Source organism: Hippopotamus amphibius, chromosome 1 (assembly GCF_030028045.1).
Source record: "Hippopotamus amphibius kiboko isolate mHipAmp2 chromosome 1, mHipAmp2.hap2, whole genome shotgun sequence".
NCBI classification, from domain to species: Eukaryota; Metazoa; Chordata; class Mammalia; order Artiodactyla; family Hippopotamidae; genus Hippopotamus; species Hippopotamus amphibius.
This window is the reverse complement of record NC_080186.1, coordinates 45,379,559-45,405,350: the sequence shown is the minus strand read 5'-3', so window position 1 is coordinate 45,405,350 and position 25,792 is coordinate 45,379,559. Positions and strand designations below refer to the sequence as shown.

General features: G+C 55.0%; 1 protein-coding gene across 4 annotated transcripts in view; it reads left to right on the top strand.

Annotated features, from left to right (window-relative positions):
• The window catches only part of SSBP3 (single stranded DNA binding protein 3), a 161,813-nt gene extending 145,368 nt beyond the window's left edge, over positions 1-16,445 (top strand). For all 4 annotated transcript variants that reach the window (XM_057711759.1, XM_057711775.1, XM_057711767.1 and 1 more), the window contains 9 exons: positions 4,088-4,152; positions 4,836-4,884; positions 5,577-5,612; positions 6,140-6,194; positions 7,503-7,573; positions 14,372-14,450; positions 14,663-14,691; positions 14,807-14,908; positions 15,776-16,445. In XM_057711759.1, the coding sequence (XP_057567742.1) occupies positions 4,088-4,152; positions 4,836-4,884; positions 5,577-5,612; positions 6,140-6,194; positions 7,503-7,573; positions 14,372-14,450; positions 14,663-14,691; positions 14,807-14,908; positions 15,776-15,805 (516 nt within the window). In that variant the 3' untranslated portion in view covers positions 15,806-16,445. The remainder of the gene's footprint in view (positions 1-4,087; positions 4,153-4,835; positions 4,885-5,576; positions 5,613-6,139; positions 6,195-7,502; positions 7,574-14,371; positions 14,451-14,662; positions 14,692-14,806; positions 14,909-15,775) is intronic.
• The last annotated feature ends 9,347 nt before the right edge of the window (positions 16,446-25,792 follow it).

Genomic DNA, 25,792 nt, shown 5'->3' with positions numbered 1-25,792 from the left:
TCACCGTGCCCTTTGCCCTCAGTGCCTCAGGCAGGGTTTATTCTAGTTTGGTAGAACAGGCAGTGCCAAAAAGGAGGTAGCATTTCCACTTAATTGTATTCTATTTAAAGAAGTATGCCTATGCCTATGCCTATGTCAAGTGAGAACTTCTGGCTAAATTTTTCAAAAGTGAATCCTGTGTGGGTGAGGCTGAAACTGCCAGGGCTTTGCAGGCTCTTGCGGATGCTACTTCCAGCGCATCTAGTGTTCCAGTTGGGATGGGATCAGCACAGCCTAGAGTCAGGTCGCTCTCCTGGCTTGTCTGCATTTGAGAACATTCAGGTGAAGGAGAATCCACCATCCCTAGAGGCAGTCCTGTGCGACCGGGAGACGCTGCCTCTCCCCGCTGATCCAGGACAGTCCAAGCTCAGTGCCTCTGAGCAGAGACCCCCCAGAAAGAGATGGAAGGATCGTAAACCAGGCCAGAGCACCCTGGGCTGGGGAGGAGAGAGTGAGGCCCCTCAAGGCACTTTGCTTGGTGGCCCCTCGGGGGCCTCCCAGCGGGGTGACCAGGCTGCCATGTGATTAGAGGGGCCCGAAGCCTGGGAAACTGCCCCGCAGCCTGGAATCCCCTTTGACAGATCCGTCCTAAGGACTGTTCCCTTGGGCCCCAGGCAGCAGCAGGAATGAGCCCCTGTGCCAAGGAGTCGCAGGAAGCAGAAGCAGGCCTCAGCCCCTGCCGGCTGTGAGGTGCCTTCCCGCGCTGCCATGGACCCTGCCCGGAGCACAGAGCTGGGGCCACGAGGGTGGGGCTGACGCTTTATAATCCCTGACTGTGGATCAGACCCCTCTGTCCAGGGTCCTGCCCTAGTCAGGACAAGGTGGGGGGTGCGGGAAGACCCACGGACAGACACACACACACACACACACACACACACACACACACACACACTCCTGTGGATGTGGCCAGCCCCACGGCTGCAGCGAGGACTCCTCCCAGGTCTCCAGCTGCCCCGTCCCCACAGAGCAGTGCTGAGGGCAGAGGAAGGGAGGGTGTCTGGCTCAGGCCACAACTCAGAACCCAGTGCTGCAGGCAGACAGGCGCTGGGAGAAGAGAGAACTGTTTCTGCGGAGTCTGTGACGTTGTGCTTCTAAGCCCTCCCGTCCTCTGTGAAAAGGCCAGTGTCTCTGATTTGAAAACTTTCCTCCCAAACCTGGCTTTCAGCCCTACTTTCATCCCAGATTTATGGTACGGCCTTGGGCAGGTCCTTGGCTTCTCAGGGCCTCCAGCGGGTCCTCTGTGAGGTGGGGACGTGTGAGTGGCCCTCAGGGCGCGGGCCTCCGCGGGAGGGAGGACCTGGTGGGCCTGCTCCCCCCTGGGCGGCAGCTGTGCTGGCTGCTGGGAGGCTCCTGAGGGGGTGGGTTAGGGCAGCAGGTAGTGCACCCGGAGCCTCCCCTGGGGGGCCGCGTGTCCAGATGTCTCTCCGGAGGGCGCACCCTGCTCCCCCTGCCCTCACCCCACTCCGCCGCTGCGTCCCGGGCTCCCGCCAGCCTTCTGCGCCGGCGCCGCAGTGCCAGCTGCTCTGCTGGTGTGAGAGGCAGCGGGATGCAGCTGCAGCCCCTGGAGATCTCACGCTCTATCTGGAAGACCTTTCTGATTGGCCGGGCTGCCCGCAGTGGAAGAGTGGGCTGCCTGGGGAGGTGGTGAGCTTCCTGTTCTGGAACAGCGGAAGGGAGCCTGAGATTTGTACAGGGGATTTAGTGACTGCACGTGGGCTTAGAAAGGGCTCTTTAAGACCTGATGCTTAAGGCAGCATTAAGGGCTTTGGCGTTTACTCTGCTAACATCCCAAATCAGTACACACCTCCGCGGGTTGACGGAGCACTTCAGAGCCATCATTTCGTTTGACCCTCACACGGCCCTGTGAGGCTGAGGGCTCTTTGTCCCCGTTTTATGGACGAGGCGGTACAGCAGGGGGGTTGCAGCTCCGAAGCCGTGATCATCGCTGCACGAGGGGCCATCGCTCGGCTTCTGTGCCTCAGTGTCTGAGTCTTTAACGTGAGGATACTAACGAGGCTGTGCGGGTGGTTAAACGTAGGTGAGAGAAAGCCCGTGGCGCAGCCTGGCACGGAGGGAAGCATCGTCATTATTTGTGTGGCTTGCCCAGAGTCACCAGCAGAAGGCAGAGCCTGGAGCAAGCTCTCCGCGTTCTGACCTCAGATCTGTGGCTGTGCTCGCTCCCTGTGACGTCCTCTGTAGGGCGGGCCTGGCCCGCTGTCCCCGGAGCCTGCTGCGGTTTGCTCCAGGGCAGGTGCACATCTTTTGGCCCAGGGACTCGACCCTGAGCAGGCACAGGGGAGGCTGGGCCCTGCACGAGCCGGCTGCCCGAGGGGCCCTCCGCGCCGCCCTCCCCTGCCTCCAGGCCTTGCTCTCTGCCAGCCAGCCTGGTGCTGCTGCTGTCCTTGTGCAGCACCCTGTCTGGACACTCTCTAGGCTCCAAGCCTCTCTCTGGGTGACCAAGCCGAGGAGGTGGCCCCCGAGACAGTTCCTGGCTAAAGAACCCGCCACCAGCCTGATGGCGGTTCTGTGTGTCAGCTCTGGCTCTTGAGCCTCCTGTCACGTCACCCCTCCCACCTCCCCCCACCTCCCAGATGTGTGGTGTAGAGAGCAGACCCCGAGGCTCGCAGATCCCGGATTAAACCCCAGCCGAGGCATTAGCTGACTGTGACCTCGGACAAATCTTTCTCCCCTCAGACCCTCCGTCTCCGCTTCTGTAAAATGGGAGTAATACTAGCCTCATGGCATCGTTATGAGGTCCAGACCAGAGACTGTATGTGTTATATGCTCCGTAAAAAACAACAGCTAATGCTGGCTGTTCCTCTGTCCTCAAAATTCCACCAAGCTACTTCTTTCTGCTATAAAGTTTTGGGACTCAAGCTACAACCAGCCTCATTTTACTTTCCACTCATTCACTTCTTCACTTCTTCATTGATGGTTCAGCGCCCAGTCTGTGCTGGTTGATGTGTGCAGTGACGGGGGATATGATGATCCGTAAGATAGAGTTCCCTCCTTCCAAAGGGGCACAGAGTCCAGTGGAGAGATGGACACATGGCCACGGTCATAAGCCCGTGTGCTGCAGGCCATGGGGCAAGGACATCACAAGGCACCATGGGAGTAACGAAGGTGGAGCAGTTAACCCCACGGGATGAGCAGGGAAGGCCTCACAGAGGAGGTGCTGTTTGAGCTGGGTATCAGAGGATGTGTAGGAGCCTGCCAGATGGAGACGTGAGGCAAGACATTTATTCCTGCAAAGAAAATAGTTCGGGAAGAAGGAGTCAGGGAGCAGCGATGAAGGAGCTGAGGCAGGTGAGAGGCCTGCGTGCTTGGTCTGCTTGCTCTCTGACCCGCCCCACTGCCTTGGTGGGTTGTGCCGAGCTGAGCTGAGACTCCTGCGAGTCTCCAAGTTGTGTGTAGACTCTTCTCTTAAACGGAACCGTGGCTCCCTTGAACAGAGAGACAGAGTTTTCCTCCTTGTCCTCCACCACTGTGCCTGTTGAGGGGTCCACATGCGGACACCTGAATCAGGCAGCTGTCTGGGGGACAGCCCAGGCTCAGGGCAGGGTGGGGCCTGTACACGCCGGGGCTCGGGGGCAGCTGCGGGACAGGCTTTTCAGGAGTATGCCTCCCCTTGCCCGTGCAGACTCAGCCCTGCCCCCAACCTGCTGCCAGTTTCTTCTCCCCGGATTTCTAAGGTGCCGCCACCAGCCGGTCCTGTTACTGAGTCTGTTCCCCTCTCCTGGCTGAGCCCTGAGGGCAGGTACCGACCGGCACCGCGAGCTCCTTGCTGGACACCCGTATGCTTTTGAGAGACCCATCCTGACGCCCCTGAAGATGTGTCTGAAGCTGTGACTGTCCCTCTGTGCTGGCTTGTCATTGTGGTCCTGTCCGTCGCTCCCCACCCCCCCCCTTTTTAATGAATGTGTTACTTTCTCATCAGATGCGTTTCACAGACTAACCCTCTCGCTTATGTTCTGTCTGTTTCTCCCCCTCCTCCTCTCCCCGGTTCCCCTCCTCCTTCTCATAGACTGACCCTTGGTTATCGTTGCAGAATTACGGCAGCGGCATGAGACCACCACCCAACGCCCTCGGCCCCGCCATGCCCGGGATTAACATGTAAGGCCAAACCGCCCTGCTGGAGGCTCAGAGCCCACGGCTTTCCCCGCCGCTGCCCCCCCCGGCAGGCGCGTGACTGCAGTAGTTACTGGCACCTCTCTGGACCTCAGGCTCCTCATCAGTGAAGTGAGGATGCTGAGCACCCTGGTGACGCGACCCTCCCCCACCCCCACCGTGCGTGTCCGGGCCCGGCACCGTCCCGCGCTCGCTGCACGGGTGCGCGCCCCTCGTCGTCACAGGGGCCCTGTGAGGGGCTGCTTCGTATCCCTGGCGACCGGCGGGGTAATGGAGGCACAGAGAGGTGAAGTCGCTTGCCCAGGCGCCCAGCTCTCACGAGGCAGGGTCAGGACTTGAAGCCCCGCACAGTGGACCGCTCCTTCAGGGCTTCGGTGGTGCGGCCCCTTTGCAGTGGCTGATCCCTGTGGGGATCTCCGTATTCCCTTCCTAGGAAAAAGCATGCGCAGAGGCAGTGCTGTCATTCTCCACACGTTTTGCACGCAATTTATAGCAGTCTGTAGATCTCTGCCCACAGAACGACGTGTTCCTACCCCAGAACAGCCCTAGGACTGTCTGAAGGACTCCCTGTTCGTGATTTCAGCCCTCTTGTGCTGCCCCTGCTGGCACCTTCCCTTGGCACTTGTGGCATCTTTTTCATCGTCTCCATCTCTCTCTCCCTCTCTCAGGGGCCCGGGAGCTGGTAGACCCTGGCCCAATCCTAACAGTGCTAACTCAGTGAGTACCCGGGTTGGGGGGCTGCTGTTTGCTAGGGACGGGGTTCTGGGATGCAGGGTGGTTTCTGTCCCCAGGTTGGAGGTGTCACGGGGAGTGGGATGTGGCGGGATTCCACCTGATGCCTCCAAGGAGAACCACCTGTAACGGGAGGCTTGGGAGTGTCCTGCTGGGGCCATCAGGGAGGGGCTCCACGCGCTGCTCTGCAGAAGCCGAGGTGGGAGCTGAGAGCGAGGCTCAGAGCCCTGTGCACGTAGACGCTCCTGCCGACCTCCTCTTCCTTGGTAGGTCTGGCTCTCAGCAATCAGAGGAAGGAGCTGGGAGGGGCTCAGTGCAGACAGTCCAGGGCAGGGGGCCAGGAGCTGGGGCGAAGCTCTCACTTTGCTGTCCCGTCCAGGGCAGGGGGCCAGGAGCTGGGGCGAAGCTCTCACTTTGCTGTCCCAGGACTGGAGAGTCTCTCCTGCCCACTCCCCCGGCCCCAGTCCCTGCCAAGGCTCTCAGGATTGACTCAGTACAGGAACTGGACTTTTGCTCACATCCCCAGCCTTCCTAGAGACATGAACCAGGTAGCACAGTGTGTTTCCCATCAGGAGTGAGGGTATGTTCCCAAGGGGATTTGGAAGGTAGAGCACTCACGACCTGCTAGAGGAGGAAGGTGTCTCTGACATGTGGCTCACCCCCCCTCTTGTTTCTAGATTCCATACTCCTCGTCATCACCCGGCACCTACGTGGTACGTGTGTGGGGGTTTGGGGCATTGTGTGTCTAGCCGCACGTGACTGTGTGTGCAAGGGTACCTGGGCGGGGGGTGGGGGGGGTCCTGTCTCTTTCCTTTCACAGCAGAGTCTGAGTTCAGATTCCAAACTGTGCTAGAACTTGCTGTCAGTGTTCAGGTATCTGTACGTTCTGGTGGCTCAGAAGTCCCCTAAGAAGATCCAGCGTTGGGACCCCCATGTGGGGAACTGACCAGCAGGCCTGTCAGCTTCTACTACAGGCCTCTGGTTTCATGGGTCCCCATGTGTGGGAACACACACGCACACCCACAGCTACCTCTTGGTTTAAAGAAACGAAGGGGGGAATCCGGTTCCCCCAAGCCTTAAACACCTGGGCTCTGCGTGAGCACTGGCGGTTTGGCGAGAGCTGAATGCCAGGCCGGGCCCCGGGCGAGCACCGGCTGATGACGTGGCTGGAGCTCGGTGGCCTCTCCCCACGTGTGGCGTCATTGTGGGTTTCTGATGTCGGTTTTTATCTCATTTCCAGGGACCCCCTGGTGGTGGCGGCCCCCCAGGGACACCCATCATGCCTAGTCCTGCAGGTAAGAAGGCCGGGGGAGGGGCGCTGCTGGGAGAGTAGGGAGTCCTGGAGGGGCCTGGGTGCAGAGCCAGGACTTGCAAGCCATTCTTCCCGAGCAGTGTGGCCCCCCACCCGCCCCGACATCTTGGCATCAGGGATTTAGCAGGCAGGAGGCCCTGGTGCCACCAACCCACTGTGTGGCCTCAGCCGGCTCACTTCTCATCTCCAGTGAAAGAACAGGGCAGAGCAAGGAGATCTGGGAACAAGGGGTCTCACCACACTCAGCTCCCCCTGGTCAGAGAGAATGCTGTCCTGGCTGTCGTTTCTGTGGAGCACTGAAAAGGGGCTTTTGGGTTCGGGCCTCCTGGGACCAGGACTGTACAGCTGATACCTCTTGAGTGTCCAGAGCTCTTGGCTTCCAATCCCCTTTATCAGATCCCTTCCCCCTTTTCTTCAGTCAGGAAAGGGCATGTGCGTGCGTGTGCATGTGTACACACACACACGCAGCATCACAGTTGTGTTTCTTTCCCAGCTAAGAATAGCATACCACCAACTAGAAGGAATTCATCTTTACCCACCCCCAAAATAAAAAGTGAGAAGTAGTTGGATTTCTGCCCGAGAAATAGGGTGCCTGCTCCTGATACAAACATGTTAGCTGGATTTCCTAAGGAGCCTTTTCTGGGTAACTGGGGAGACGGAGGGGTCCCTCTCACACCCCCTCCTCAGCTCCCCGTAGCGGGGAAGCTGCTCAGCAGCAGGGGTGGAGCTGGCGGCTCCGTGATATTCCCGCTCCTGCTCCCTCTTCCTGCTGCTGCATCTTTATGAGCTGCGTGACCTACATTCAGACTGGGTCACGTTAAACCACTCCATATGTTACTACGTCTCCAGCCCCATCCCTGCCTCTCCCTCCTGCCCCTTCAGCTTGGCAGGGTGGCCCCTGGGTGATGTGTGGTGTTGCTCTTTCCCAGTGTGATTAAAACTGCTGGGCAGGGTTGGGGGGAGAGCACAGGTGGTGGTCTGGCTGCCCCTGCGTTGTCCCAGGCAGCGTCTGGGGACCAGATTTGATTTGGGATGGGGGAGACAGCTTTGCCCTGTCCGTGATTCCTGTCCAGGCACCCTGAAATCCTTCCTTGAGTGGTTTTCACAGTTGAATTTTCTGTGATTAAAAACTTTGTGAATCTTCATTAAATACAAATTAGCCAGAAAATGGTGGTACTTAGAAGAAATTTTAGGTGATAAAATACAAAAGAATGAGTTCAAGTGCCATGAGTTTGTTTTAATTAAGAAATGAATTAATCACCCCGACTTGCGGGTTTCCACTGTTCTACAGATTCAACAAATTCCAGTGACAACATCTACACAATGATTAATCCGGTGCCGCCTGGAGGCAGCCGGTCCAACGTAAGTCTGCTTTCTAATAATTTACATATCAGATACCATAACAAATCATAATTAACTTCATCAGCTGAGGGGAAAGCAAGTTTAATTGATTTCAGCCATTTGTTACCAAAGATGAATAAACTAAACCATCATAAAAGTGATTAACTCCCAGGCAACTTGGTTGCCATTTCCTAGCTGGCAGGGGGTGGGAGAGAAGGGGGTGGAGTGACTCCCACCCATCTGGTCAGAGGCAGGGGCCCAGCCTCGCTCTGGGGACCCCCAGTGGCCCGAGGGGGGTGTTGGTGAGGAAGAGCAGCAGGCTGCAGGCGGGTCTGGGCCGGTGCCTGCTCGGCCGACTGTCTGTGCATCTGGGCGATGCCTTACCCTCCCTGGGCTGTTTCCTTGGCTGTGGAGCTTTGGGCAGAGGCCCCTGGGAGCCTGCCTGCCCTGCGCCTCTGGGAGCCCTCTGACTCCCACACCTTCGGCCTCTCTGCCTCTCCTCGTGCCCTTCCCTCACCTAGAAGCCACTGCCTGCCTTCTTGGCCTCTCAAAGTTCCAACCCCTAATGATGTTGTAGCTGAAATTCCACTTTCTCGGATTCCTGCTCGCCACTCCGTCTCATGTTCCCGCACTCATGTCAGGACTGGACTGTGCAGCTGCGGCCTGGCTCCCTTTCCCGGCTGGGAGCTCCCTAAGGACAGGCCGGTCTGACCCACAGACAGCCCTTCCTCGCTTGGCGGGGGAGGTGAATTGCACTGGCCTGGCCCTCGGGGAGCTCAGGGTCTGGGAAAGAGGCTGTCGTGTGACCACAGCAACAGTTTGTGGACTGCAGAGCCAGAGGGTGGGCTTGTGGCCCCGAGGTTGGCTCGGGCCCTCGGGGATGCTCTGTTTGGTTTTGCTGTTTTGGTTCCTGACGCGACTTCTGAATCACCCCACGTGCACACCCTGATTGTGGGCTGCCCCTTGCTGGACAGTGTGTGTGTGTTTCATCCTCTGGCAGCCTCTGGGTGAGGGTCATTGGCCTGCCTCCAGGGGGTGCCGAGAGGGACCTTAACCGGGGGTCCCGTGACTGAGACGTGTGAGACCTTGCTCCTCACCTGCTGCTCCACCACCTTGTCTCTCCCTCTCCTGGGCAGCCAGCGTCTCCCATAGCCCCTGCCTCCCCCTAGGGTGACCAGCCATTTGGGTTTTAGCCCTGAAAGGCCTATGTCCAAGGAGATGGCTTCCCAGCACACACAAAGCCCTGAGTTTTGGATGCAGAAAGTTGGGCAGAAAAGTGTAAGACCCATGGAGCGGCCCCGGAGACAGGCCTGAGCACACGAAAATGGCATTCACTCCTGCATAGACTCCCCTCTTCCGTGGTTGCCATCGCCATACTTTCCCGAGCACGGATGCCAGCATCGTGGTCTGTGGCTCTCCGCGGTGGATCACCCGCACTGCATCACTCCGGCGGGTGCGACTCAGGCACGCTGCATCCGGCCCTTGCAGGGTCTGCCTTTGCCTCTGCCTGCAGCTTCACTGTACGCTTTGTGTCAAGACCGTGCAGGTTTCATCTTCCACATCCTGAGTATCATGATCATGTGTTCCAAGAGCTCCGGTAATGCAAATGAGAGTGATGAGACCACCAGCACCAGCGTGACCCCAACATGTCCAAAAAAGAAAGGGCTGAATGAATGTTAATGACAGGTTTGAGGACACATACAACTGGATCCGGGAGGCAAATAACCCAAACGGAACATACTGGCAGGTGTGCAGGAAAGAAGAGAAGGGGTGTGGGTGGAGAAGGGGTGGGGGAGCGCGTCACAGGTGGAACTGCACCCGTCTGGGACAAGACAGGCACGTCCTTCTAAATCAATCGAAAGTTGTGTGTGTCCTGCAAAGAGACACCCGTCCTCAGTGCAAAACAGCAGTGGCTGCGTTGCCCGGCGTGTGAACACCATTGACCCCTGAGTGAACACCATTGCCGTGTTGGTCCCTCGATGACTTCATGAACTGAGACGGTTACATTTCCTGATTCAGAGGCTACAGCCAAGTCCTGTGGGTGAACAGAAAGGGGGATTTTGGTGCCAAGTGTGTTGGTCCTTCACGGTGTACAGCTGATTCTGTCGCATCTTCCCGACAATCAGGGAGCTTCCTTCATGATATCACGTGGCAAAAAACTCAGTCTCCCCAGCTTTTTAGGTACTTTGACTTGAAAAACTAGAGCTTCAAATCATCATCTTGATTTCTACGAAGAAGATGTTAATGAAACTGCAGAAAACAGAAGATTGTTGTTCTCCTTGTCCAAATGCAAACCAGACTTTGCTTGTTTATCTGCGGATTTGGCAGACAGTGCAGTTAATTTGGCAAGTTTCATTTAGTCTATCAACTTCTTACCTGCTAAATGTCCCACACACCTTGTCCCCAGCGCTGCTGTCAAGGGGGGTAATTTACTTACCTGTGGTAATCCAGCTTTCATAAGGAAAGGTTTGGTCACTTGTCAATTTGCTGAAAATGTGCAGAAGCACTTAGTGAGATTGTTGGCTTTATAGAAATGAAGAGAGCCTCGGACACGTGCCCACAGTTGACTGGCATTGTTGCTGGCCACAGAGAAGATGTTAAAATGTCAGCCTGCTGTGATGCTCTTCTCTGATTTGGAAATACGATGAGATGAGAATGCAGGAAGGAATTACGGTAAAATAGAAATGTAGTTGCTGCTTCTCCGGAACTGTCTGATGGTCTTTATAGAGGCCACAAGGAGCCTAGGCGAGGCTGAGTGGACTGCACTTGAGCTGTTCAGAGTCGTGGGGGTGGTTGTGACGAAGCCTGGTACAGCCAAAGCAGTGGCTCACCTTTTGAAAGTGAGACTGTGTGAGAACTCAAAAAGTGTCCCTGGTAAGGGTAGCCACATTAGGACTTTCTCAATTTCTTTATTAAAACTGTAACTTATTTAGAATTCAGCTTAGATCTCACAAGGTCAGATTACCTTTGTGCATTAAAACCACTTTCCCTAAGAGAGGTTTCATCAATAATGACATCCAGTGTGTTCAGACTGTTTAGAAATGATGGCCATCGTAGGCAGGCAGAGCCCATCAGATGAGCTCCTAGAGGAAAAGGGCCCGACTGACAAGCAGCTGATCTTCCAAACCTGCCTGTAGATACGAAGTGGGTGGACATCTTTGGAGAGCTGGAAGCGAATTCCTGCAGATCCAAAACCCTGTGCGCGTAAGCAAAACCCTAAGCTCCCATGTGCAGATGTTTTTGTGGAGAGAATAGTTTGGTGTTACCACATTGGACTGACACCAGGGCTTGCTGAGGAGCAGAGCGAGAAGTCAGTGAATTTTCCATTTGACTCTGTATCCAGTTTTGCCACTACATGAAAGGAAAGAAGGATGTCTGAGAGCAGGCAATCTGGGGAAGTATTAGTGGAAAAGCAAGCACCATTTGCCTTGTTGGACCTCTGAAAGCAAGATGGGCCCCCAGCAGCTCTGTTGGACCCCTCCCTCCACTCCCCAGAGAAAAATTGGCCAGGGCTCTTGCTCTGGCCACGTCTTCTCAAATTGGTGTGGTCTGGTCCAGAAATGTGGCCTTAGGAGGTGCCACCAGGGGATACAGGACTGAATGGTCTTCCTTGAATAGATTATCCAAGACCTTTACCCAGTAAAAGAAACAATGCTAGCTTTTTGTACATAAAACGTTTTTTAAAATCTTTTTTTTTTTGAATAAACAGAGCAAAGATACCTATTGTGATACAGGACGGGAAAAAATGTCAGGTTTTAGAAACTAAATATAGGTAGTATCTGTTTAGTCAGTCCTGTTGTATTTAGGTTTTCTTTTGAAAAAATCTTACATGTATGTGTTCAATAAATACAAAGTAATATAACCTGCAACATTTAAGTATCCAGTAAAGAGTTAGAATAATTTACTGTGTCAGAAGACAGAAATATAATGAAAGTATTTTATTTTTCCCACACGTCATTTGTTTTAGTCTTCCTACTATTTGCCACCATGAACTAGTCCAGCTGTGCTTTAATTAGTAGTATTTAAGTAACAGAAAAATAAATAATACAGAATAAACAAACGATGCTGGGACACCTGGATACACACGTTCAGATGGATGAAGTTGGACTCTGCTTCCTTACGACATACACAAAATTAGCTCAGAGCAGACCCTAGGCCTAAACGTCAGAGCTAAAACTATCAAGCACTTGGAAGAAAATGTAGGAATAAATCCCTGTGACCTGGGTTAGCAGAGCTTTCTTAGCTACAATACCAAAAGCACAAATGACAAAAGAAAAAAAGTAGCTGCACTGGACTGCATTGAAATGTAAAACTCGTGCTTCAAAGGATACCGTCAAGAAAGTAAAAAGCCCACAGAAAATGTTTGCAAGTCATATGTCTGATAAGGGACTTGAATCCAGAATAAGAACTCTTAAAGCTCAATAATAAAAAAACAACCCAACTTAAAAGTGGGCCAAGAATCTGAATAGATGTTTCTCCAAAGGTGTACAAATAGCCAATAAGCACATGAAAAGATGCTCAGTGTCATTAGTTTTCAGGGAAAAGCAAATGAAAACTACAATGAGATATCACTTCACACCCATTAGGATGGCTAGAATCAGAAAAACATAATAAGCAGGTTGGCAAGGATGGGGAGAACCTGGAACCCTCCCACGTTGCTGGTGGGAACGTAAAGTGGTACAGATGCTGTGGTTAACAGTCTGGCAGTTCTTCAGAAAGTTAAACAGTTACCATGTGACCCTGCAATTCCACTCATAGGTATCTACCCCAGAGAAAGGAGAACACATCCAGGCAATAATTGCACACAAATGTTGCACACAAATGTTCGCAGGAGCCTTAGTCATAATAGCCAAAAAGCGGAAACAACGTAAATGTCCGTTGACTGATGAATGGGTAAATAAAATGTGGTAACACATAAAATGAAATATTGTTTGTCCATGAGAAGGAATGAAGTACATGACACTTGCTGCAACATGGGTGAACCTTGAAAACATTTTGCTAAATGAAAGAAGCCAGCCACAAAGGTCACATATTATATAATTCCATTTATATGAAATATCTAGAACAGCTAAATGTATAGAGACAGAGAATAAATTAATGGTTGGGTGGGTCTGTAGATTCAAGGGGGAGTGGGAAGTGACTGCTAATGGATACAGGGTTTCTTTTTGAGGTAATAAAAATGTTCTAAAGTTGATTGTGGTGGTGGTTGCACAACTCTAAGTACACTACCAGCCACTGAATTGTACACTTTAAATGGGCCAGTTGTATGATGTGTGAATTATATCTCAATACAGCTGTTAAAAAGAACAACATAAAAACACACGTCATTTAAGATACCTGTTTAAGTATATTTATGTTACAGTAATAACACGTGCATAACTACTTTATCATCACACTTTGGGGTTTTTTTTGGTCTGGTATGACTGTGTCTGGCGTTGGCTTCCTACTTGGGTTAATAAGCATGAAGTCGGTTGCCAAGTGGTAAAATGTGCCCCAGAGCCTGCGAGCGGCCCTGGGAGGCCACCGGGGAGGCAAGGATGCTGCACCCCCTGGGGGGGGGGGGGAGTGTGGGTGGCAGGGTGAGGAAGCGGCTGGTGCCCCAGCCCCAGCCCTGCAATCTCGTCATATCTAGATGTCCCTGCTCCAGCCACTCTGTGCTCCATCTGCTAGGAAGCCTCTTACTTCTGTGCAGGCAGGACCCCTGCTGAGAATGAGGCCATGACCATCTCTGCCTGCCCAAATTCTATCCTTCTATTTTGGTGCTCTGCCTCCACCTCCATGCAGCCTGTTCTGATTCCTCTGTCCTTTCTCCAGTGCCTCTTTATGAAGCTGTAGCCATGCTCTGTCTGCAGCTCTCTTTGGATCTCAGCGTCCTGTGGGGTAGTTGGGTGTCCACAGCTGTGCTCCTCCTTTGGACTGAGGCCCAGGTGTGACTCAGCTCTGTGTCTGTGTCTTCAGAGCCCAGCACAGGCCAGATGCCACTTCTGTCCCCTGTCCACCCTGGCGTCCAGTCTGTATCTCTGGGCCTTGGCTCTCCAGGCTGGGCTCAGCCATCCCTTGGTGGCCGTGCAGTGTGACCTCTGGCCTTTGGTTGCTTCTTTTCTGAGATGGGGGAGTTAGTTCTAGACAGGCCTGAGGAGTGGTCTGGTCTCTGATCTGTCTGCACCATCCGGTCTGCTCGTCAGTGAGCTCCCCCCACCCAGTCCCGGGAGAGAACTCCTACCACCCACGCCCCAGCTGCCCCCACGTTTCTGAGGAGGAGCCTGGAGGCAAGTGCGATGGCTCCAGGGCCAGGCTCTCCGGGTCCAGCCCCAGCCCCTGCATCTCCTGCCTGAGTGATCACGGGCAAAGCGCAGCCCACTCTGCGCTTCGCTTTCTTCATCTGTAAATAGGGAGGAAGAGCACCAATGTTTTTTTTCCCTGGTCTGGCAGCCGGTCATTCCGTCTTGTGAGGTTCTGACTGGGGAGCCCCGCACGCTGCCCCAGGGATGGGAGGAGCCCAGGATGGGATCCCGGAGGCCTGGTTTGAGAACTGCTTCCGGGTGGCCTTGGGCCAGTCCCCATCTCTCTGAGTTTGTTTCCTCCCCTGGCGCGTAGGAGTGAGTGCCTCTGCCCTGCAGGGCTCCAAGGGCCGAGGGGAGGCGCCAGCTCCGGCCTCCTGCTGTGAAATTAAAGGAGTGTGTGTGAGAGTGTGTGAGTGGCCCGGCAGAACGGAAGCTCCCCGGGGCGGCACGCCTGTGCGGCGGGGCGTGGGAGCCCCGCAGGGTCGCGGCGGGCCGAGGGCCCACTCAGCTGCCACGCTCTGTGCTTCTCCCGCAGTTCCCGATGGGCCCAGGCTCGGATGGCCCGATGGGGGGCATGGGCGGCATGGAGCCACACCACATGAACGGCTCGTTAGGTAAGTCAGCGCCCGGCCCGCCCAGGCTGGCTTCTTTGCCTCGGTTCCTGGCTCGACTAGGCCCGGTCCCCACAGGAACATCCCAAGAGAACGATGTTGCCCGGGTAGAAAATCCTCTTTGCGGAAACGTGTGGGGTTTGGGTGGAAGGGTTTGGAGGCTCCTGCACAGAAGAGTGGGTAAGGAACTGAACTGGCTGCTTCTTTCCTTCCAGGGTCAGGTGACATAGATGGACTTCCAAAAGTGAGTGTGCATTCCATGTCTCCTCCCCCACAGCACCGCGCAGAGAGCCTCTCCCCCCATCTGGGGGCCAGGCGGCCGGGGGCACGGGGGCTCACCTCCTCTGCTCTCTCTGCAGAATTCTCCTAACAACATAAGTGGCATTAGCAATCCTCCAGGCACCCCTCGAGACGATGGCGAGCTAGGAGGGAATTTCCTCCACTCCTTCCAGAATGACAATGTAAGTGTGCCCGCCCCCAGCCTCATTTTACCCCTGGGTCCTCACCTTATCTCCTGGGGCCTGGGACTGTTTGGTTTACGTGTCAGAGTCTTCTGGCCAAGACCTGCCCACTGGGGCAGTGTCCTGGCAGCTGTGCCGTGGGCCTTTCACGTCGGTGGTTTTTCCACAGAAAGGGCAGAGCCCTCACCCCCCCCCCACCCCCACCGCGTGGCGCTGACCCCTACCACCCGAACCTGGCCTTCCCAAGGCACCCACGTGCGGGTGCCGTGCCTCCAGCCCTGCTGAAAGGCGTGTGGCTGGACGAGCCCTGTGCTCTGGCGCATCGGGCCACTGTCCCAGTCTCTTTCCTCCTGTCCTGGGGAGGAAGGTGCATGCAACCAGTGACTTCCTGGGGTCTCAGCGCAGAGGAGCTGGCCATCTACTTTTTCATATCGGACCTCTATTTACAGTCTCATTTGAAGAAATGATGTCATGGTTAAGTAGCTTCTGAGAAGCCCAGGCTGGCTCCCACCCCAGGGCACCCTGGCCATGCCGTGGCTCATCAGACCCAAGTTCTCTGCAGTCTGTGGCCCCATGGGGGGAGGGCGGGGATGCCGCTTCTTTGTTTGGAAAGAAGGGGTGATTTGGAGAAGGAAAGCAGCGGGGGGGGGGGGGCCGGGGGGGGGCGGGGAGAGATGCTGGGGCACAGGCTGGTACCGAGAGGTGGCTCCTAAGTCCTGCCTGCTGGCTCCCTGCCACCCAGTGCCGTTATGGCATCTCAGACCAGCCACCCCCAGACAGGCCCCGTCAGCTCTGTGCAGTCCCACCTCCACAGGGCTCCCCCGTCCCGGCCCTCACGACTGCCCTCCTCCGCTTCTCCCCTTCCAGTATTCTCCGAGCATGACGATGAGTGTGTGATCCCCCCTCCTCTTCTCCGAGACGCTGAGAGAGCCGGCATCGCAGGCGGGAAGATGCCAGAAATTATGCAAGAAGAAGTGAGGTGTCATTACCCAGGAGCTAGGGGAGGGGCATCTCCTGCTCCCCCTCAACCCCCACCTTCCCCTCCACTCCCCCCACTTTTCCCAATTTTAGTTTCATGCAATAAAAAGGCCGAACTTTTTATTCCATAAAACATGAAGGACAAGACTCAAAATAAAAATATATTTCAAATCAATGACCAGAAAAATCCCACCCCTTGCCCTTTCCCAAAAGGACCTTTTATGTACATGACACATTTTTGTTGTTTTTTGTTTGGGGTTTTACCGTTGGGATTTTTTTATTTGTTTTCAGGGGGGTTTTTTGGGGGAAAATTTTTAAAAATGGAAGCTTCTAGCAAGCCCCCCCCACCCCCCACCCCAATCAACCTCTTTGCTTTCTTCTTTAAAAAAAGAAAAAAAAGACAAAAACAAAAAAAACAAAAAAAAAATCCAAGCCCTGTTGTCTGTCTGTACCCAAGCCCTTCCACCAGGAAAGCTAGTCTAGGTGTGAGATCTCACCTGTCTTTGTAGCCATCTAAAAATAATAATAATAATTATAATAAACTGGGCAGTTTACAATCGGTGGTTTCTTTCAAACGGCCTTTTTTGGAAAGAAGAAAGGAGTCACCCTTTTCCACTTGGGGTTTTTGGTTTGTGCTGATGGGCGAGGGAGGGGCGGGAAGCTGTTTTGTTTCTGCTTGGTCTCTCCCGGCGAGGTGGCAACAGCAGCTGCACAGCTTGGACCCTAGACCCCCTCCCCCATTATGTGGCTGGAGGGGCCAGACCACCGACCGCTTTCAGGATCCCGCCCCAGTGGAGCCGCGCGGTGACCCGGTGGCATGCACTGTGTTCCCAGGACTGCTTCCTCTCTCTTCTGGACCTCTCCCCACCTGGCCTCCCGCCCTCCAGCCCCCTCCTCAGCCCCCACCCCAGTCTTCCCAGTGAGAATCCTGCCAGCGGGGTGGTGGCCTGGAGCAGCGTGGGGGAGGCCGCCCCGGACAGGATGGCTATGACCTGGGACATGGAAACCGTGACCTCCGCGTTCTCATCCCCCGCATCGTCCTCATCGTGTGTGCGGGCGGCGAAGGGCTGGAGTTTGGGTTTTCTTTTGTTTTTTTTCTCTTGATTCTTCCTTCTTTTTCAAAGATGGGATCGTGACCAGAATTGCTCTGTATATGCTTGGAACTGGATGGAAAGACTTTGGAATAGCGGTGGGGGGCGGGGCGGGGCGGGGGGGGACGCCAACAACCAAACAGACGTGCTGTTTCCGGTCCTGTTTTTCTTCTCAAAAGCTGACAAACGCGGCCGTGGAGCCCGCCCCCTCCCAGGAGGGGTGACCCATGGCCTCCCTCCCCTCACCCCCTCCCGTGGAAACCTGTGTCTTGCCCTGAAGACACCTGAGTTCTTTGTACATTTACCATTTGCACCGCTCCTGCCCCTCCTCCTCCCCTGTAGCTGCTCTTTGTTTTCTTCCCTCTCTTTCTGATCCGTGGATATCATATTATGTGAGATATCATCTGCCTGAAAAAAGACCTTGTGCGGATTCTTGGGAACATTGTAGCTGTTTCTGTGTTCTTTCTTACCTTGTAGTCTGGTTCTGAATTAAGAGAGGAAAAAAAAAAAAAGTAATTATGATACATTGTAGTTTGTGTACGATATATGTTGATAACGTTTTATTAAAGGGACATCTTTTTTCCGCAGCCCTTCCTGACATGTTTGGGGGAACGTGGGTCAGAGTTTATTATACTGATTACAAAATGCCAGGCGACTGGTTGGACAGAATTTTTGTTCCTGGTGCGTGGCAAGCTTTTGTGTTTCACGCGTCGGCCTTTCCCTGGGCGTGTTAATTCTGTGTTTTCTGTGGAGAATTGGGGAAGGTGGGTTGGGAGGGAGGACATTGTCTCACTTCAATTTCGGGGGCATTCTAAAAGGCAGTTTTGGCTTCTGGTCTTGCAAACGCATTTTGGTTTGCCAGAATATCTTTATTTTTCTGGATAAGGTTCCTGGTGCACTGTTTTGAGTGGAGAGTCAGTGTTGGCTAGGATGGCCCCCTGGGCTGCAGCCACACCCTGCTTTCTCCCTTCGGGTGGAATTTGCTTCACAGGTCCTAGAGTGCCAGGCCACAGGGATCTGAGTTTCATTTTTTCACCTCCAAGGCAATGGGGAGCCCTTGAAAGATTTGAAGAGTGGCACCGTTTGAATTTTAGAAAACGGTGCCGGCTGCATCCTGGAAGACGGCTGGGTGGGGCTGGACAGTTGTGGGGAGACCCAGTCCCAGCTGCCATCTAGGCAAGGAACTACTGCGCGCGGAGGAGGTCAGCTGTGGATGCTGCTCTGAACATTTAGAAAGTAGCACTTTCTGCCTCCCTGGAGCCCTGGGGCCACGCCTGCAGCAGGAGGGGAGGGAAGCACACGGTGTCTGAGCAAAGCGTGGCCTTAGCCTGCCTTGACCAGCTCTGAAGGGGCCGGTTTCAGATCCTGCCTTTGCCACTGCTTCCTGTGTGGCCCTGGGCAGGTTCGTTCATACCTCTGTTCTCAGCTTCCTCATCTATAAAATGGGGATAATGGTTTACCTACGTGGTGGTTGCGAGGATAACTTGATATTTGTAAAGTGTTTAGAACAGTGCCTCTTGGGTAGTAAGAGCAGTGGTGTTAGCTGTTGGTGGTACTGTTACTCATTTGGGGAACGTCTAAATGGGTGTGATGAGGAGTAGCTGGGGAGGCCTGGAAAATTCCATTTGTCCTTCTCTCATGTGGGAACAAGGCTTGCTAGGCTCTTCCTCAGCACAGACACCTTTGAACTATTGGGAAAACATCACTGTTGGACAGATGAGGAGACCTGGGCTGTTCCCGACCTGCACTCACAATTCTGAAGACGTGTCTGTTCACCAGCGTCAAGCATCTGCCACGTGCCAGCCCAGCACTGGGCAAAGGAGAAGGTAGAGATGACGGGCAGGCAACCCACTCAGTACCCTCACTGCCCGTGCTCCCCAGAGCAGGACTCAGGCGCAGGTGGGAGCAGTGGCCTGGGGAAGGGGCCCAGGTCACAGCGGCCCTTGCAGAGAGGAAGGAAAGGGCCCCCCAGCCTGTAATGGGAGCCTGCTGTGCACCTCAACGCCCACCTCTGCTGGGAAGCGAGAACACTGGATGCCCTAACGCCACCCCTCAGCCTGTGACCCCCCCCCAGCACCCCCAGATTTGCCTTTGCTGCACTCACGGCCCTGGTGAGGGCTGGTTTGGGGTCAGTCTTCTCAACAGCAGATCGTTGAGGAGAGGAAAGATTCCTGTTCCCCAGAGTGTTTTCACCGCCCTGCCCTGGCCAGGCCTGAGAGCAGGGCCAGGTCAGACCCAGGTTCTGCAGCCAGGATGAGGGTCGTTGAGTGAGAGGCTGGAGAAGGTGGGTATCATTCCTATTCTTTCACAGAGGAGGGCTTTAACCTGTCACAGAAACTTGGGCAGGAGTGGACAAGCCAGGCCAAAGGCCCCAGCTTAGCAGCTGCTTTCCTACTAGTCACCGCTGCCCACAAGGGCCTAATTCTAGGGGCCAGCCGGCTTGGGGGTCCAAGGGAGGGCCAGGCCTGAGGCGGGAAAAGCTGATTTGGCCAGAGACCCACACCTGTCCCTCCCGGCTGGGCCTCCTTCCTGGAGCCAGAAGGGGACAGCCTTTGTGGGGAGGGGTGGTCAGCAAGGCCAAGGCGCAGAGCCAGAGCAGGACCCCAGTCCGGGCTCAGCTGGGCCATTCAGCCCGATGCCCTGGGTGAGCCTGAGGAGTCCCCCACCCCCGGCCTCTGCTGTCCCCTGAGGATGCCGCAGACTCCAGGGGCCTCAGCCCAGAGGACAGCCTGGGCTCCTGTGAGGGCTCTGCCCTGAACTGAGTGGAGCTGGGGCTCCCCTGGGCTCACTGGGTGGGAGCTGGAAACAAAGGACCAGACCAAGCGAGGGGTGCTTGCAAGAGGGTCCGTTCTGCCTCACGCTGGCGCTTTTCTCTCCGTTCCCAGGTGTCTATGGAGCCCCAGTCCTGGCATCTGTTACCTGGACATTCAGCTGCCACCTTGGTTCCCTGCATCCATCTCAGCCCTTCCAATACCACAAAGATCTAACTCACTTCTGAGCATCCTTAAACTTTTCCAGCCATTCATGTGTTTATTGAGCACCTGTTACATGCCAGGCACTGTCCTAACCCTAGGGATAGAGAGGTGAACAAAACACGTGTGGGAGGCTGGCAACGCTCTCCACTGAGGTGGGGCAGGCTGCAGGGAGGGCAGGTTGAGGTGACGCCCCACGCGATGTTTGCTCCATATCCAGGTGAAGATGTCAAGTAGGCAGGTCTGGGCTAGAGACACACTTACGGAGGTGTTGGCATTCGGATGCTCTTGAAAGCCACGAGACAGATCATCTGGGGAGTGAATGCAGAAGGGCCCGGGGACTGGGTCCTGGGAAATAGGAAGAACCAGCAAAGGAGGCAGAGCAGCGGGGAGAGAGGGCGGTGCCTGGAGACCAGGAAGAAAGCTGCAGAGAGGAGAGTGCCGCACGCTGCCTGGGACCCTGTGCACACTCCTCGCCTCAGTCAGGCCCTGCGGGCCTCTCCCGCTCGTTCCTGCCCCACAGCACTGCACGTGCCAGGGATGCAGGACTCTCAGGGACCGCTGCCCACTGGGGCCTTTGTTCCTGCTGTTCCCTCTTGGGCACGCCTCTCCTACTTGCCCTTTAGAACCCAGCTCAAACGGACCTTCTTTCTGGACGCCTTCTAGGCCGAGGTAAAGGCTTTCTCTGGGCCCCCATGCCCCTATGCTGTAATAGGTCAACGCCCACCTCCCCCATCAGACTGGGAGTTCCTGGAAGCCTGGGACTGCGCCTGAGGATTTTGTCCCCAGAGTCGCCTAGCACAAGGCCTGGTGCCCCATAGGGGTTCAGTTAGTATTCGTGGAATAAGTGGACGTTTGTCAAGTAGTCACCCCTGCCCCCCTCCCCACTGCAATGTCACCGGTGGGTAGGAGCTCAGGTGTGGGGAAAGAGGTGGCCCTGATGGCTTCAGTGGATTCAAAGGAGCCTGACTGCTTGGTCACTGCTCACTCACCACTGGAACTCCTGGAGGACCAGGTCTCGTCCTGTATCTCTGGCTTCCAGCACAAGGCCTGGCACACAGTCGATGCTTATGAAAGGGGCTGAACTGGTGGATCCCCTAGAGGCCTGTGCTGGGGACCCTCAGGGCTCAGTCCCCAATTCTAGTCTATTCTTGGATTCTGTCAGCCCAGCTAAGGATGAGGAGACATACGTATTTTGTGGGGGTGGGTGACAAAGCTAGGCAGGGCTCTGCTGCTGCTGACCGGCTAGACTCCTGCCTGGGCAACAGGCCCACCCCCTGGATATAGGCTCTGGGTATGAGGAGATGTGGGCAGGGTGTCTGGCATGGGACAGACTGAGGATCTCAGGGGGCAAAGCAGTGACCAGAACAGGGAGAGACTGCCTCAGTCCAACCACCCTGCTGTCCTTGGCCCAGCTGAAGCACTGGGTCCCTGCTCTGTGATACGGCCGGGAGCAGGTGGCTGAGGTAAGCTGTGGATTGAAAAATGGGTTAGAGTTTCAGTAGGAGGCAGAGATTTGGCTTTGAGGCCTGTAATTCCCAACTTCAAATCTCTACAGGGCAGTCCCCTAGCTCAGAGAACAGATGGGGTGTGGGGCCCCGGAGGGCAGAGCTGAGACTCTGAAATAAGTATAGGAAGCCATTCCTCCTGAGGTGTGAGAACACTTAGCAGCCAGAGATGTCAAAGAATGAAAGAGGCTGCATTGAGAGGTAGTAAGTTCCCCATCACTGGAAGTGTGTAAGCCAGTGGGAAGGGGAAGAATAGGTGGGTACATGTGTTGGATGAGGGGGTGTTGGTTCCCAGGATCTCAGGTTAAGGGCAGAAGGGAAGACAGACAAACCCCTTCTCAGGAGCAGAACTGGGGTCAGAACCAGCTCACTCTGACCTCTAACAATCTCCCAGCTTTTCAGCTGTTTCATCACGTCTGTGAGCACTCTCCATGGACCCTGCTGATCTCTGACTCGAATTCCTTCTGCCATGCCAAGCCCAGTTCCGTGAGCTCTGCAGAGAAGGGAGGGCTGGCAGTTGCAAGCCGGGTGGGAGTGGGGTTCTGGTGATTGAACTGGTGCTCCAGCAGGGCCTTCCTGGCCTCCTCGCTATTCCACAAATACACCAACCCCATGCCCATCTCAGAGCCGTCGCATTTTTCCCAGCACCTTCCCGGCCTGCCCCACACTTCGCAGTCTCTACTCAAATGTCTTTCTCACAGAGGCCTCACCCTCTGAGGTAAAGCCTGGCACACCATGTCCCCAGCTGCTGGTGGCTCACAGTGCCCCTTCATAGGCACTGCCCTGGGCCCCAGCGAATTGCCTCACCCAGAGTTTCTCCTCCTCCCAGGCAGTGGCCAAAGGCTGATGTGGACCTCAAGGTCCCACACTTAGCCTCAATTTGGGACAACTCTGAAAGGCCACCCAGCATCAAGCTCTCTACAGGACCGGCAGGGGGCTTCAGCCCCCGACCCCAAGTCGTGCCCTCCTCCCTTGCTCACAGGTCTCTGGGGAGTGTCCCAATAAGCCTCCTGCCACAACTCTGCAATCTGTTCCGGGGAACACTTTCCTTCAGGGCCTCTGACACACCCTTCTTTCTTCACCGTCTCCCCACGTTGGAATGTCAACCCCATGAGAGTGGGGACCCTGTTCTGCTCACTGCTTCCTACCCGGGGCCTTGCTGCGAGCCTAACACACACTAGCTGCTCACGGACACTTGTGGAATGAACCAAGCGTCTAACAGCTTATCACCCTGAGCTGAGGAGTGGGCACTGGGATTCTCTGAAGGTTCCCAGGCATCTCTGGGGAGAGGGTTCTTATAACACGGTGGTTTCCCAGCAGCCAAGGAGGTAGGCCCCATGAGTCATGGTGATTTGTGTATTCATGTCAAAGGGAAGACAAGGTGAGACACTCAGGTTACACACAAGCTTTAAGGGACTTTGTCCCACCACAAAAGAGGAAGCAGGGAGATGCTGTCTAAAGCCTGAGGTGACCCTGGCCTGCTCCTTCGCCAGCCTCGGGCCTGCAGCTGAGGGACAGAGCCCAGCAGGTCAGAGCCTCTGGCTACCACCTGGCCTACGCCCAGCCTGAGCCCGCCTTGGGAGAGGACAGAGAGAGCCTAAAGCGCCCCCTCCTCCCCGCTGAAGTAATCTCACCTTTTCACGGGGCTTCTGAAAACCTCTAGATCCATCTCCTTGAAACCTGGTCAAATGTAGCCTGTTAATCCCAAAGTAGGGAAAACCTGAAAGGGAGGCGCTTTATTCCCACTTCGCAGATGAGGAAACTCAGGATCTGAGTGGAAGCTGGAACACAGGCGACTCGGAAATGGCGTTCCCCAGTCCACTGATGCCTGCGGAAACGAACTGAGGGACTTTCTAATGGATCAAAACGACACTTGAACACACAACCAAATGAGTATGTTCACACGTGCTCATAATACCACTGTCAAAATTTTGCTGCCAAACTTCTGTTGCTTAAAAGTCCATGTCCCAATAGTGCGATTTTTATACTAACAGTGGCACATCCCTGTCCACCCTCCTCAGTCTTCCTGCCTCCTCCTCCCACACTCGCCCTGACTAGGTGAGTCGTCTGTTCTCAGGCCTAAGACCAAACAGGGCCTGAAAATCACCCTCCCTGTGTGTAACGAGGAAGGGAAGGGAACAGGGTGGGGAGGATGAGGTAGGTGGGCACCTGGTATTTGGAGAAGAGGGGGTGCACAGAGATGTGGGGGTGCAGCTGTCATCACACAGGAAGTTTCCAGCTCTTCACACTACACCACGTGGGGTCTGAGCCTCCGTGTCCTCACCTGTGTGGGGAGGACAGATGCTCGTGCTGCCTGCCTCACCTTGCACATTGCCTACAAGGGGCTTGAAGGGAGAGAGCAGCGGGTGCCAGGCTCCACAGCTTAGCTCCAAGGTCCAAGGGGATACACCAAGGCCAGCCACGAGGGCTGTCCTCGCTCCAGGGGCTGGGATGAGCGCCCTGGCCTGACCTGTAACACTGGTCCCCTTCCAGGGCAGTCCTCAAGCTTCAAGGTCACCTGCTGATGGCCCACTCACTCGCAGCCTCCAACCCACAACCCACGGCCTCAAGACCCAGGCTGGCCTCGCCCTCTCGCTCCCCACTCTCCCACCGGTCGCCAGGGGGTCTCTGCCCCCTTAGCCTGGCTTCAAGCCATCACTCACCCAAGAATTAAGGCAATGGCCTCCAGCTGGACTCTGTACAGTCACTCTGCCAACTTGTCCTCCACACACCCATGGAGTGTTCTTTAAAAAAATCCCTTTGACTCAGCAATTCTGCTTAGGAATTTATCCAACGGCTGTGCTGGCAGAAGTACTCTAAGATACGTGAACAAGGATGCTCACTGCAGCATTATTTGTAATAGCTAACAACTAGAAATAACTCGAATGTCCATCGATAGATATTAATGCAGCTGCTCAAAAGAAGAGCATAGCTCATACGTGCTGATGTGGCAAGATTCTGCGATCCCAAGGTATTAGGTGAAGAAAGGAGAGTGCAGAACGGTCTATAAGTAGGATGACACTAAGTAATGTACATATACGCATCCTTATTACACACATACGTTTTAATGGGGCTATACAAGAAACCCTCAGCTGTGGTTACCCTTAGGGAGAAGGACAATGGTTGCCTTGGGCGAGGTGACAATCTTTATCTGGGGAAGCCTGAAGTGCCAGCATTTTAAGGCCCTTGAGAGCTGGATCCTCCAGCCTCACCCCACCCTCCCTGCGCTCCCCATTTCCAAGCACTCCCCAATGCACCAGGATCCTCTGGGCCTCCCTGCTTGTGCACACCTGCCACCCTCCCCAGTAAACCCTTCACATGTACCTCCAGCCCAATCTGTCCTTTCCCTGGTAAACCCTCATGATGCCGCCATCCCCACCCCAGCCTAAAAGGTACCTTGTAAAGTGGAAGGAGCACAACCTGGGAGTCAGATTCACGGGGGCTGGAAACAGTACCGTCATGTATGGAGGTGACATGGGCTCCCGGACCCCTCTTCAGAGGGATCCTCCCATAGCAGGAAGTGTGCTGGCTGCCTGCTCTCAGCCAAGTCCTTTGGGAATTGTGCTCAGCCCAACAAAGCCACCTCCCAAGGTCTCTCCCACTTGGGGAACAGTATTATCCGATGACTGGTGACAGGTCACTGTGTTTGTAGAGAGGCTCAGCACCTCGGCTGGGAGAGGGACAACTCTGCCCCAGCGCACGGGAGCCAGGGCCTCAGGTGCAAACCCACTGAGCTCAGCCCCTCCTCCACCCAGTGCTGCAGGCACTGCGACCATCACTCCCCACAGGCGCTGATCCTCAAGGCTCTCCCCAGGCTTTTACCTGCACACCTCCATCTCGGTTTCCTGGGGGAGACAACCTAAACCACCAGTCACATGACCAGCATTCCTTATACTATCTGCGCCTCCTCGTCTACAGGGCCTAGCCTGGTGCCCAGCACACAGCAAGCACTCAGCATGTTTCCTGAATGTGGGAAGGACATCACCTTGCGAGGGCCGTGTGAGGGCTGAACGCGACACTGTGCAGAAGCTCCCTGGCCCAGAGCAGGACCCGATGTCCCCTGAGCAGAGGCCAGCTGAGCCGAGGATGCACTCGGCCCACTGCCCAAGAGACTAGTGAGACGTCTACAATGAACACCCTTTCAGATGCTCTGCAGTCACTGCGGAACGTGTGCACAATCTAAATAATCCCACAGAATCTAGCACCGTCACAGAACACCTAACATGAGGCATCTACCTGTGTGTGTCTACATACACATCTACCGATATGTATCTATACTACATACAGATAACCAATGGTCTTTAAAACAATGCAGGTCATGTTAGCTGCAAGTTT